The 15115-nt window shown below is 38.8% G+C and overlaps 1 protein-coding gene across 1 annotated transcript in view; it reads right to left on the reverse strand.

The window, feature by feature from the left end:
• Window positions 1-9518: 9518 nt before the first annotated feature.
• The window catches only part of TTC7A (tetratricopeptide repeat domain 7A), a 263029-nt gene continuing 257432 nt past the window's right edge, over window positions 9519-15115 (reverse strand). Inside the window, exon 21 of the mRNA XM_075204114.1 lies at window positions 9519-13422. Coding sequence (XP_075060215.1) covers window positions 13201-13422 — 222 coding nt within the window. The 3' untranslated portion in view covers window positions 9519-13200. The remainder of the gene's footprint in view (window positions 13423-15115) is intronic.

The following is a 15115-nucleotide window of genomic DNA, read 5'->3' on the forward strand; positions in this document are numbered from 1 at the left end:
AACCACCCAGTTTTCCCAGTTGAGCCTTGGTGCGTACCTGCTTCAGGTATACTATGGGTCCGCTTTGTTGGTACTACCTGTTGCAGATTACGCTTCTGTCAATAGCCACACATTGGGAAGTTCTTTGTGGAATAACCTTTGTATTAAGCAGTGCAGTTATCTCAGCATACAGACATAACACATTGTGCGTGTAAAACCAACATGATAAAAGCACTAAAACATTCTATCTACAAGAGAGTACATTGCTATAAACACAGAGTGACAACACAGTAACACATTAAGGAACAGCGCCACCTGGTGTCCCTCCAGTGTAATCACACAAGCAACATTGAGTCTGTGCCTGTTGCAGTACCTCAACACTACCTACCTCTTTCAATGCTCTATTGTGGTGACCCTGTCAACTCAACAACATACTAGGAGATACAGCCTTGGATAGCCCTGAAAGTCCAGTTAGACCTGTTGTACTCACTCAATCATGGTAAATGGTGGATGATGGCTACATGAAATCCACATTAGAACCACATCTATTAGTACAGCTGTGATTGTGTTCTGTTGCTATCAATTTTAGCTAAATGACTGTGAAAGATGCTATTGTATTGTACTCATATTTCTCTTATGCAGTTACATAATGATAGCAAAGGCAAGTTTCCAGAACAAACACACATTTCCTACAATAATTGGCATATTTCCCGCAGCTAAAGTGTGTTCAGCAACATGTTTTTTGTACAATAGCAATTAATTAAGTTTGAATTTATATACTAATGTACATTAAGTTTATCAAAACATAAAACTGTTGTTGGTTTATGATGATACGGACAATCTGAAAACCACTTTCTCTCTGCTTGTGAATGCCACAAGATCTTGTGGATCCTGTTGTCTAAATATTGGCTCCGGGGCACGTACTAGAGGAGTGTGGGAATCTTCCCAAAGGCTGCCCTGAAAAGGAGCAGACAGATCTGGGAAAGTTACACTGAGAATAAATACGTTGAAACAGCCAAATTTCTGGGCATCCTGAGCACATTAATTTTACTTTCACAGACAATTATTAAAAGAATTAATGTAAATTACTCAAGAGCATAAAGTTAAATTATTAGTAAATAGTTCACCGTGTATGTCCTTCATCACCTTCACCATACCTTACATAAATTACCAACTTATATAAAATAAATACACAGAGGCCTAAGTAAAGTGGCAAAACTAAAGTATTTTATTATTAACTAATTTTGGTGGCGTAGAAAGAGCACTGCGGGTCAGCTCCAGCTGATACCCATAAACCAAGCGTGGACATGGCGTACCGCCTTAAGTCCACCAACTCCTCACATAACCCTCACATGCTTGGCCGGCCTAACCTGGCGTCAGAGTAAACTGCACCCCCTCACTACTCACTCGCCCTCCCTCACTGAGCCGGACGAGGCCCCTCCCCACTGAAGGGACAAGATTTACTGTTGCATCGAAAGGGGACAGATACCTGCGGCCAATCACGATAGTGCCGTATATATCAGACGCTGATCCCAGTGACTTCCTCCCCACTGTTCCTTACCTAGTCGATGTAAAAGGATTTAATAAAAGAAAAACCAGCCTACCCTATCAACCCAAAACCAGGCGTGGGTGGGTGGGATCTTGCAAAGCAGAATAACTCAACCAGGAAATGGGACCCACTATAAAAGAACATCATTGGTCAGGTCTGAAAACATGTTAACTCTTTCAGGTAAGTGCAAGCTCGAGTGCAACACTGTCACTGTTTAATTGCGTTCGTCTATAGGAACTCTCTTGTAATAATTTTACATTAGGTGACTGTTGAGTTGAATGGAATTTAAATTAAAATAATGATTTATTAAAACAAGGAGTCGTGTACTAACATAGGTGTGAAAGGTGAACTGTTTGACAGTTCAAATTAAATACCTACTTTCATTACTCAATGTGGTCTCATAGGTGGGTGACCAAATTGCTCAGATCTAATCAATTAGAGGTTAGGCTGAATGACATGGGGGGTCTTATTAAGTGTGGTCAACCATTGAAGACACATTTGTGTAGATATAAGGATGCGGTCATTGGCCAAATAATAGTTCTGTCCTGTATGATCATATCTGATCCTAATAGATAAAGTGTGGTCACTATTACTTCCAATTAACCAAACAAACCTAATTGCTGATTGGTTGCCATAAAGTACTACATGCTTCACTCCGTATATTAAACACTCACAGAGAATTGACTAAATCATATTTTTATAACAACCAAGAGACACATAGTCAATCCCTCCATAAGAATCCCTCCATTTGGATCTGGATTAACTTCGTGTTTTAGTTTTGATTTATAAAATCCCTATTTATTTTTTTTGCTAAAATCACATATTTTTGCTTTTTACCCCTACATTATTATTAATCTCAATAACACTAATTTCAAGTCATTTTCAGTCACTTTTGACCACCTCACAGGTCACAATATTATTTTCATACACTTTCAAACAAAGACTGCAAATTTAGAAGGCCAAGCTTGCCAGACCTATTATTTCTATTTCAGCAATGACAATTAGCAATGGAACAATGGAGCTCTCCTCTTTGTATGCTACCTATATAACACAGTACAATGTGACTGCAGATTTAGAAGACCAAGCCTGCCAGACCTATTATTTGTATTTCAGCAATGACAATTAGCAATGGAACAATGGAGCACTTCTGAATGTCACTGGAGACTTTGAAGAACACTTTTAAGAACCTCCTCTTTCTTTTCTGCCTATGACGCTGCCCAACTGCACTAGAGACTGCCAAGAGCTGTGCTACCCCTTCTGTGTCCCTCTGTGAAATGGCACTGGATCGCCATGAAGGGCGGTACTTATAGAATCCAAAGCTCGTGAGATCCGAGATCCGACAACGTAACAATGACGTTTTGCCTCATTTTCAATTCCGAGGGCGTGCAAAGTTCGGGTGTGTTCGGTTTTTGGGAAACTGAACCTGAGCATCTCTAATTATTTCCAACCAGTCTGAATGACTGTCTCCTCAGGTTAGAAGGGTTCACTTGTGGTTCCTCTATCATTATGAGGTGAAGGATATGTAATACCATATGAGGTGGTACATAGATCCCCATCTGAAATCTCTGTTAAGAGTTTTCAAATAAGCAACAAATGGTCTTCTATCTGGGTAGCCCTTTACAAAACACATTAATGAGGTTATCCTTACTGGCTCATCTATAACTTGGACATGGTCTACCTTGTATATCAGTAAGTCAGGGATGGGTGAATCCTAGTCCCCACCTTGCCATGTTGAGTAAGAAACATGACCTGGTGATTGGCACATGTCCCTATGCGCTGGAAGCCAACATATTCTAAGAACCATTAGTCCTGGTACGTTGAAATTACAGTTCACATGATTAAGGCCAGAGCCACGATTTGCATTCAGCTAAAACCCAGTAAGCATAACATGTAATAATATATGAAATGGAGGCACAGGGTGGCATTATAAATAAGATCATGGCATGGGGCAGAAGTATGTGTGATAATATGTAATATTTGTGGAATTATATGCTGTCCATTCTTAGTGATGATTTTACTTGGCAACAAGCATTACCAAATTTGTAAAAAAAAAAAATGGGGAATCTCCCAAATTGTTAGTTAGATAATAGATTATGTGACTCAGGGGAGGGCTGGCAAATTTTGGCCTGGGGTGCAAGACTCGACTCAGCAGCCAATTTTAAAGGAAAAAAAATGCAGATGGCCCAGTGACCCGGCTCAATGTTGCCCATTATTGGACTGGCCTGGGGAGCAGATGCCCCCCTACTCCCCAGCCCAGCCGGCCCCTGATCTGACTCCTAACTTAGGCTGGGAACACACTACAGTGATTTCAGCCGAGTATTAGGTCAATCAAAGAATAAACAACCATTCGGCTCAATATTAGTGTGTACGCTCCAGCGATGAACGAGAATCGTTCCAAAGCACAGATCATCGTTTGATTTGATTGTTCAGCAGAACTATAAATCTCGTTCAGTGCTGATCTTTTCAGCCAATGGTTATGACAGATTAAGAGCACAGATCTAAAGATAAATCTTGTAAAACGTGTATAGTGTGTGTATGAATCGCCCCTCCTTCACTCTGCTTGATTGTTCCCGGTTTACCACGCCAACTTTTCCCCAATGATCTTACCTCTCCACCATAATTTAAAGGGATAAAGATTGCTGCTAAAGGGGATCTGGATCTGCCATTGGGCAATTGCATCATCAAGCCCCCCCTATCTCAGTAAGCAGTGAGTGGTTGTGAAATGATGACGCAATTGACGTCATCACACCCCTGCTGCTCAGTGTTTACCGAGACAGGCAGGGGGCGCTATTCACATTGGGCCTGATTCATTAAGCAAAGTTAAGCAAAAAAATTAGTAAGTTTTGCTTACTTAAGTTTTCTGGACAAAACCATGTTACAGTGCAAGGGGTGCAAATTAGTTTATTATTTTGCACATAAATTAAATACTGGCTGTTTTTTCATGTAGCATACAAATACTTGATAGCTTATTTGTTCATTGAAATTTAAAGTTGATCTAGGCCATGCCCTACTCCAACTATAAATCTGCCATCACATTTTAAATTTACCTCCCTCTCCAATCCAACATGGTTTTTCCTTACTTACTTTTGCTTAACTTTCCTTAATGAATCAGGCCCGTTATGTCTATGCCCAACTTGCGACACACAAAGACTCTCCGGGAAAAATGCCGGCTCTCGGTAGCCTGGGATGTCTCCTAGTAGTTGAGGAGTCTCCTGGACATTCAGAGTAAGCAACTATGTTAAAACAGTAATATTAAAAGTATTTTAAAACAAGAACACACAGTATTGTTTTGAAGAGTACAAAGTATAAATTAGACCCTAGATAAGGACTATTAATTAGAACCTAGATAACGACCACCAATAGTAGAACAATTCCATAAACAGGAATCAAGGAATCGTGCATTCTAGAAAAAGGAAAAAACATTTGTGTCTATACAAAGTAGATTTTTTTATTTCTTGGTTTAATTTGGAATTGTCATCGGTATAGAACTGGTCACGGAAGACCTACAAGTTCTATTTAAATTGTAGTATTTATAACTAAACCTTTCCAGCAGTAGGAACACTGACATTTTATTCTGCACACAAATCCCTGCAACATATGTTCAGTATAAACAGAACTTCTCTATAGCAATAATTCTCAAAATAACAGGATTTTTTAGATGCCTTCGATGGTTTGTTCATAAACATTTGTAAAGGCGTTTAATGTTAAGAATCTTGACCTTAACAAAAGACAAGACACTTAAGGGGGAAAGGGCTGGGGTATAGTTAATATCACAAATTATTAGCATGAAAAGAGAGTTCATTCAATGACAGATGGGAAGGAAGTTAAAGCATATCTTCCAACATTTAGAATTACGAAATCAGGTCAAAATAAATAATGCCCCCATTTCACCCAAACTCCGCCCACAAAGCCTCAAATTTGAATAAATATCCATCTTTTTTGTTAAGCCCCACCCCTTTTGCAGCCAGCGAATCAGTATATCCTGCCAACATTGGGACTGTTGGGAGGTATGTTAAAGTACAGCAGAATACAACACCAGAGCAGGCAGCCACTTTGTGGCGGAGCTGATCAACCACTACACATACACGTAATTCTTTAATATGCACCTTGGGTCATCAGAGTTTTCATTAGAATACACAGAAAGCCATACTTACCTTTAGTGTATACACAAGCTTTATTCTACTAGTAATTTGCAATGAACACTGATAGTATTAATATATAATACACCGCCAAATGCCCCTATTACAGCCCACCACTGTCTGAAACGATATTCACAAGCAACTAGTGGCATCGCTGAGACACAAACTGGCCATTTTGACAGCCTAACTAATATTCATGAGAAAGCAGGTATTCACTGGAAACACTGATAAACTGCATTCAGTGACAGATCCGGTAGGTGTGGACATACTCGCACCTCCTAGAGCTGCTAGAAAAGTAAAATCTACATCCCGGCAATTAAATGGATTTTGAGTGACAGGTTAGGAGAGTCATGTGACCTGCCAGGGTGGGTGGTACAGACTTGAAAGGCATCACCCCAACTCAAAGTCTAAATCCACCCCTGGTTGCATGCTTTTGAATATTGGTTCAGCCCACAAAATGGCTGCCTCTTCTGGGCGTAGACAAAGGTTATACACGTTAATTTCAGAGGGTGTGAGTGTGAAATATCCCAGGTGATAGATGCTATTTTGGGGCAAATGTTTTGGAAAATACATAAACGCATATCTGTAAGGAGTCATTGGAATAGGACTATGTTTGCTAACCGGTGACACTCCAGGTGTGAAACTACAAGTCCCAGCATGCTTTGCCAATATATAGCAACTTATTGCTGGAAAGGTATGCTGGGACTTGTAGTTTCACAACACTGGAGTTTCACAGGTTAGCCAACACTAATAGGACAATAGGACAATGTTCAGCAAATCCCTGGACTTAAAAAATCTTCTATTTATAAGTTTAAAAAGTAATTTGGAGACTGCACAAGAAGGTTTACTTGCAGAGACTAATGATCAGCTAGAGAGGAGTTCTACATGCTATATATAGAGCCTATATTTGTAATAATATACATATTTTTTTTGCAATGAGAAAAATAATACATCAAGAGGGAAAATAGTAAATGCACATAATACAATAGCTCTCTCTCTTTTCTCACTTGATTGTGAAAAATAGATAAATGGTTGCTTTTGTTTCATTCCTTTATTGCCTGAACTGCTTTAGATCAGTCAAATGGATTTCCCTCTTCTTTGCCGAAGGCAGGATATACATCAGATTAGTGGGACGCATGGAAACCACAAGGCAGCGCCAATAAGTGTTCTCGGTAGATGGGGTCAGCAGGTCACCATAGATGAAGATTCCAAATGGAAAAAAACATGGAGTCAATCTGTCACCCTTCATAATATTTTCTAGATAATGATATTTATTCTTTTTGCCCTCATCCGTCTAACTGCTAAGTTTGTTAAGTGTATACCAAATACTAGAAATCTTCTAAATCTTAAGGGTCAACATTATTAAAACAAAGATTCATATTCAAGAGGTGCTATCGTGTATTATTATATTTTTATAAATATTAAAGTTGGTGTATTTTAACTTTTGCCTTAAAAGCCAGACATCACTTATTAAAGCGCTACGAAATTAATTGGCTGGCGCTATATAAATAAATGTTGATTATGATGATGAAAGTGGACCTATTACAAACAAGAAATGTACTACTATTGTCAGGTTGAGAATATTTCCAGTGCACATTTATTTAAATTCATCATTATTTTGTAGCTCCAGTTGTCTTTATATATTTTCATCTTTGTATTCTGAGTATAGCCCAAGCTGATTGTTGTATCCGTCTATCTCTTATTCCCTTATGCCGAACGATTGTATCACTGTCAAATCTGGCCATTTGGACCATATGAGGCCAGGTAGAATAACACAGGAACACATTGAGTCCTCTTAATGTAACATGAAAACAAAGGCCAATGCTCTAACCCACTGGTTCCATAATTTTTCAAGGCACCCCTCCAAAATAATTACAGAGCAGTCCCGTTTTTTAAGTATTTGAGTCAAAATAATGTATTAAGTATTTAGGTCAGGACAGAAATACTTAGCAAGTTGTTTGCAAAAATAATATACATAAATCCAAGGGAGAAGAATATTTTTATATATTTTTTTCAATTATATTTCTGTCAAAGAAAAATTTACAGCTAATATTAAGAGGAATCAGATCAAACAAAATAAAACAACATGTACAAAAATCATCACCTTTACACGGTGCCCCTTCATCCACACACTCTGTGCTCCTTCATCCACACACTGTCTGCCCCTGTTCATCCTCACTGTCTGCCCCTCTTCATCTTCACACTGTTTGCCCCTCTTCATCCTCACTCTCTGCCTCTCTTCATTTTCAAAACTGACCTCTGCTTTCCACTGTTCCCAATAGCCAGACACAATTTTATATATTTTTTTACTCTGTATTCATTTTTATTTGTTTTTCTGATTTTGATTATTTAGTAGCAAAAAGATAGTGTTTTAAATATGTACTTTGTATTTTTAAATAAAGTTTATTGATAGGTTTTTTTAATGCTCATTTTGGGTCTATATTAAATATATTTTAATTGAATTGTTAATGCTATATTAAACTTCAATATATATCTTTTCTAAATATTTTATAAATTTTTTTTTAACATATCTTATATATCAGGCCTGGACAACCTGTGGCTCTCCATGTGTTGTGAAACTAAAAGCGCCAGCAGTATGTTAGAGCTGGAGAGCCACAGTTTGCCCAGTCTTGTTATATATAATAAAGGGAAGAAAAAGAAGGAAATGTGAACACCTGTTGCTTTCACTTATCACACAAAAAGATTATAACAATAGACTTTTGGAAAACAGTCAGTAAAACCTTTAATGAGATAGAAAACAAACATAGGGGAGAGTCAATCAAGTCTCTGAATTCCCTAAAGAAAACATATCTCTTCCTTTTCGGCAGTCCTAATATGTTCAAGAGTCAATTATAAACTATATATATTGGACTGATCAAGTGAAATAACTGTTGTCCACTTACCAGTTCCTAACAGGTCTACTTTAAGGTACACTTATAAAAACAGGAACGTTTTTTGCTAGCTACCAGTGGTGACATTTGGGGCCGTAGCCTGGTGCCCAGAGCTTTAGGGGGGCCCAGAGATTGCTCTTTTAAACTCAGAAGTTCTAATGTTACCCTGAAAAAAGATACAGTAAACTTGGGGTGATGTGCTTGTTGTACATTACAGCGAACCTGGGTAGGATGCTTTGCTGTGTATCACAATGATTTGGAACTTGATGCTTACATACAATTGTGTCAGGAACTTTTATGTTCTAATATAAAGTAATACTCAAAACTTGTTGTGCGGGCTGATGGTGGGTTTAATCCACCACACATCTAAACATCCCAGACTGCGCAGAGTTTGGGCACATAGGCAAACCGAGGAAGGGGGGGGGGGGGGTTCCTAGTGCCTGGAAACCCCCCTCCAAGCAAGGGGCACTGTATAATTGAGGTGGCAGGACCCTGCTCCTGCTTCACACAGCTCTGCTTGAAAAGGGAGAGCTGCGTGCACCTAACAGTAGTGCACGCAGCATTGCCCATGTATATTATGGGGATAGGAAAAGCTGGAGAGCAGCCAAGCACTGTCTAATATTTTAGCCACGTCCCCATGCATGCTGGTCACGCCCACTGGCGGCGTGGTGTGGAAACCCCCCTCTACATATCCTGCGTTTGTCCCTGGGGCAGACACACAAACATTCTGAACTATCAAAATCCGAACTGATTTGGTAAAATTAGATCAGAAATAATAGAAATTAATTTGTACTATAACACCATTGGCTCATTTGTTTTGTCATGAGCTGACCAATTAATGGACAATGGACTGATCCAGTCATTTTGAGGGGTGACCCAAACAACCATCTCTCTCTAGTTTGACCATCACTTGCAACATACCTTGTAGGCACTGTAGAACAAATCACACTGAAACAGAAGTTATACCTGCAAATAACTTTTAATTCCCCATAGTACCAAAAACAAACATTGCTTTTGAACTTGCAATGGCTGGGTTTCAATGATATTTTTTATTTACTATAACATTTGTATTGTAATAAATTATGTTTAGGATTCTCCATCTACTTTAACAGTCTGTTGTACCTAAAACAGCATTTAAAGAAAATGAATAAACTCTTTATTTCATTCATTATAAAAGGAGCAATGAGAGATTTAGGTTAGCACACCCATAGACAGTCAGGAGGGAGGTGCTGGCAATATACACTATAAGGGTATATTTACTAAACGGCGTGTTTGAAAAACTGGAGTTGTTGCCTATAGCGACCAATCAGATTCTAGCTGTCATTTTGTAGAATATACAAAATAAATGACAACTAGAATCTGATTGGTTGCTATAGGCAACATCTCCACTTTTTCAAACCTGCCGTTTAGTAAATATACCCCTATAGTTTTTTTTTAATGGTGATCTGTAGTAACTACCGGAGATAAATAATTTATTCAATATTATAGTAAAACATAATAAAACAAGTGGAACCTATGAGGTTCTGCATTGTACAAGTTTATAAGGAAGGGAGGGAAAGGGTAAAGGGAAAGAAAGAATACAGTAAGGAAGAAAGAGGAGGGAAGATTGATAAGTGTTTTTTTACATAGCTAAAAAATTATAAATTATGTAATTAGCCGATAATCACCCTATTGAACATATTTTGCCCAAAAAATATAAAACAAGCAAAAAGCTCTGCCCAAACTCACAGTATCCTGTTATCGGACAGTAAGTGCAAGAAATTTGTTATATCTTTACCACTTGTATTATGTTGACAATGTTTCAATACGTTTTAATAGAAATAAGAAAAATAGCTCTTTATGTAGTTTCCTGGAATAACACGAACATACAGCACGAGAGAAACTGTGACCGACACCAGGAAGTGGTAGGTTATACATTAAGTTTACTGTTACTGCAATGGCAAAGAATAGGCCTATCTGCCAAATCTGTAGAACAAACCATTACAGATGTCAATCAGTAAATAATATCTAGATAAATAACAATGGGCACATTGGGCATGAACAGGTAAACAGACAGAATCTGAAAAAAAACAAAAAACGATATATATGTCTTTGAAAATAAATGTGCCTAATTTGAGTTTTGAGGTTTTCGAGACACAAGGGTGTCCAATGCGCTCAATAAAATTGCTGCTCAATTGAAATACATTTAGGCACTCATTGTAAGTTGTGAGAAAAAAAAACTATGACAATTAGGTGTGAGCGCTTCTGAGGACGGTAAAGCACGAGCGTGAAAATCACTAGTGGCCGTGCACCACCACAATGCAAATGCAGTTTTATGCCACTATGGATGTGTAGGCCAAGATGGCCGCATCGGTAGAGGGGCAAGAATGTGCACTAGCGTTTAGCAGCAGTAGGGTTGATCAGGGCAGTTTGCAGGCTAAGCATCTGTCTACACAAGTCCAATAATTAGATTGTTGGGACAGGTTTATTTCTATGAGATAAAGAAGATGAGGCAACATATATATAGGGGAGCTTCCTGCTTTGGCTGTACATTGTTTTTATCCCTGCACCTCTGAGCTCCCGGAGGCTGGTTCGGGCCCCGTCCCTATACTTACAGGGCCCACTTCTCACATTGCAGTCACACGTCTGTGGAAGAGCACATTTCATTTCTATGAGCGATGTAAGAAGAACACACAAGTGACGCGTGTAATAAAGGCAGCCCGATATCCTATCACTCTCATGAATAGAATTTTGCTCCCAAAGAGCTATTTCCATCCACCATGTGCATTTTCCAGAGTATCCACCAAAACTCAAATGTAGCCACAGATTTATGTGGGATTTTTTCGAAAGAGTGAGAAGTGGGCATATCCCATGAAACGCGCTTGGCAGACAAGTAGGTGGCTCACGTGTGCGCATAAAGACATGTTACATAGCCACACTTCTAGCCTGTTTGAGCCTCAGTGACTTTAGTGCACTCTTAAAGCAGCTGTTCCTAATTATATATATATATATATATATATATATGCAGTGGATAACAAATAATATAAACATTTAGTAAGACAAAACGAAAATATTTTTCTGTAGGACAGGGCTGTAGATAAATCTAATCCCTGAAGGCAGACATACCTCTCTATATCTTCTAATGCCAATGATGATAAGTTATTATTACGTATACAGTTTATGAATGAAATAGTGACAACATTCTAGTCGCGAATCAGCAAAATTGATCATACTTTTATGGTTAAAATACTAAGTACTCCTAATAAGTCTCCCCGTTATGTGGCTATAAATCAGATCTGAAACAACCATATTGCTCACTTGAAGACAATTGTTTTACACCAAACATTCCAAATGATAATGCTAATCGCAGTTAACGATGGCAGTGGCAGAGTTCCTAATAGGTTGAGTGTTTCCAAATGTCTTAAAATTATAAGTTAAAGAGGATGTCCATGAAAAATTACTTTTTATCTTCTATTTCTAACTGCTTTCATGATTTGGTTTGTCTAGGTATTCTGTATGAAAATAAAAATATTTCAAAAGTTTTTCCATTGTAGAGGCTTAGTAAACAGGGATGTTGAGAGGACGGGCACTAGGCTGGGGAGAAGGCAGGTACAAAATATCCAAGCGTCGTTTAGCTTGGTGGAAAGTGATTGTGTATACTAATAGCTTCACAATGGTCCGGGAATTGAAATGTGTATGGAAGAGAAGAGCTTTTATTTGGACAATGGTGACCTCTGGGATAGGAAAGGATGGTAAAGAGAAGGGGATTGTTTTAGCAAGACACATGAGGCAGACTGTACTGTTTATGGACATCTCCTTGAAGATGTAGGGGCAGCACGGTGGCTTAGTGGTTAGCACTTCTGCCTCACAGCGCTGGGGTTGTGAGTTCAATTCCCGACCATGGTCTTATCTGTGTGGAGTTTGTATGTTCTCCCCGTGTTTGCGTGGATTTCCTCCGGGTGCTCCAGTTTCGGCTGCTATCAAAAATTGACCATAGTCTGTGTCTGTGTGGGAATTTAGACTGTAAGCTCCAATGGGGCAAGGACTGATGTGAATGAATTCTCTGTACAGCGCTGAGGAATCAGTGGCGCTTTATATATAAATGGTTATGATGATGATGTCCACTCAAAGAAATATTTTATCAGCAAAACCCCATCTTACCGAGACACATACCGGCTTGTCATATGACCATGATTTCCTTCTATAATAAAGAGAGACTTGACACATGTATGTAAAATTCCCCATTACCATAAAGAGTTATTAACCCTAAAGTCCAACAAGAAATCTTTCAATAGACTTAAATACATATTTAAAAAAGTACTTTCCTTGGAGGAAGATAAAATATATTTCACTTTAAATCACACTTGATTTGTAACTGAATTCCAGCTATATAGATTTCGGCTCTGAGTTGATCTCTGCAGCTATTGTCAGAAAGAAATTTCTTAGAATATGAATAGAGAGGCGGAAAAATGTCTCCTACATGTCAAAAGTCTAGTGGAGTAGAAAAATGTATATCTATATAAAACATTTCCTTAATAATTACAATCCATTTTCAATATAAAAAATATCCGGAGTGTTCTAATTATAATATTTTAAATCTTATTCTTATTGCAGGAATTCCTTTGGTTGAATAAGTGGAATTTTCCAATTTCTACAGCCTTCTTTACAGTTCCCGAGGAATAATGGTGAATGGAGTGACTGGGCTGCTGGACTCCAGGTCTAATGCAGTAACAAAACACTCTACAGCAGCGTCATGCTTCCCCTGCGCTTGCAGAACTTCACCCAGACCCTTCCAAGAATCGTGTGATGTGCTCTGAATCCGTACTGCGTCCCGGAGAAACTTCTCAGCCAGGCTGTTCCTCCCAAGCCTTCTCAGTACGAGCCCCTGGAACAAAAAGAGGAGGACCTAGTTAATTGAAGTGATTTATAGAATTGTTTTTTGTTTTTGTTTTAACACTATGCAAGGAGAGGCCATAATAGTAAGTGTCTTACCGGTTAGTCAAGTCGAATACAATAAACAAGTGCGAGTATACAGTGTAAGAGGGCATACAGGTAACTGACCAAAGCTAAAGTAAAATACATATAAAACTATTTCAAAATGAAATATACAAAAGTGGGGGACTGGGGAAAGGAATGGCTGAGACTAGAGGTAGAACCCCCCCAGCGGCCGATGGTCAATCCAACCAATCTAATGGCTATAGCTAATAGAAAAAGCTCCGAAACATTATTGGCTACCATCATTGGGAGCAGGGGGGCTATTGTAAATAAACCGGTCGCGCCAGGTTTGGGTAAATTTGTGTCACTTGTTATTTAAATATTCAGAGTTTTTATCCATAAACCCCAAATACTGTATTGTATTAAGGAGTTGCTGTCTAGAGGGAGAATAAGGGTTTTTCCAGTGTTTTGCAATCAAACATCTGGCTGTGTCAAGGATCTGTACAGAGAGTTTCTCAGAATATTTATCAAGAACCTCCAGCAGGGAGCCAAGGAGGAAAGACCAAGGATTTTTTTTTTTTTTGTACCTATGTGCAAATGCACAGAAACCCATCAATCAACCAATCAGATGTTTGACTTTACTGTCAGCTAATTATCATGCAACTAATTCTCCTGGGTATCAGTGAGGGAAAAGTTGTGGACACCAGTGTGGGGGCATTAGGTTGGCTACACACAGATCCATCCTGCCACTCGGCCTTAGATCGACGCTGTCCAATCTGGTGGCACATGTGGCTGGTCATCTTGGACTAGATCTGGTAAAACGTCTCTGGGGCACAGAGGTCAGCTGACTTGCGGCGGGCACTGGGGCTTGTTAGCACAGTCAGACACACAGGCTGATAGAGGCAATTTTGCAACATGCCTAATAATTGTCTCATGTGATGTCAATGGCATTTTCTTAATGACGGTGGGTAACTAACCTTAACCACCTTTTGCAGAAAAAAAGGTAATAATAGCAAACAAAGTCCTATACTCACCTGTATAGTAAGTGTTAATAGAGGCACAAGCTTCTCAAGTTCGATCAAGAAAATCTATTTATAATTTTTTATTTTTTTTTACAAGTCAACTTGTACATTAGGTGCAGTGGTCCTGGAAGAACAGCCGTCTATAGCTCATTATAACTGTATAACCAGAGTTGGACTGTAGAAATGTAAACAGTCCCAGTGCGTTTAGCTGCTCAGTAATGAAAGTGGCCTAGTACCAGCCCGAATCCTTTTGCACAGTTAATTAGTTCTCTACATATCACATCTATATAAACTTGCAGCCTCTTGCAATTAGCTGTCAGTTTAAAATGACTCCTAAATTAACCAAGTATTGTTCTTCTTGTGCTTCCTGACCTGCTTCTCCGCTGGTATAGCAGCAAAGTACGTCATCTTGATAAATGTCCCTGTCCGTCGTGGGCATCTTCTGTGTCACTGCTACTTGTAATTGAATATGAAGCAATTAGTGGTAAATTACTAGACACCAGAATTGTGAGTTTTGCTAATATGCTTCTCTGACAGCAGATTTCCTTCCTTGCCCTGTTTCTTATAATAGCTCAATAAATAGTCATTTGTTTTCAGGAACAAGACTTGTGTGACTTAAGC

Source organism: Mixophyes fleayi, chromosome 3 (genome assembly GCF_038048845.1).
Source record: "Mixophyes fleayi isolate aMixFle1 chromosome 3, aMixFle1.hap1, whole genome shotgun sequence".
NCBI classification, from domain to species: Eukaryota; Metazoa; Chordata; class Amphibia; order Anura; family Limnodynastidae; genus Mixophyes; species Mixophyes fleayi.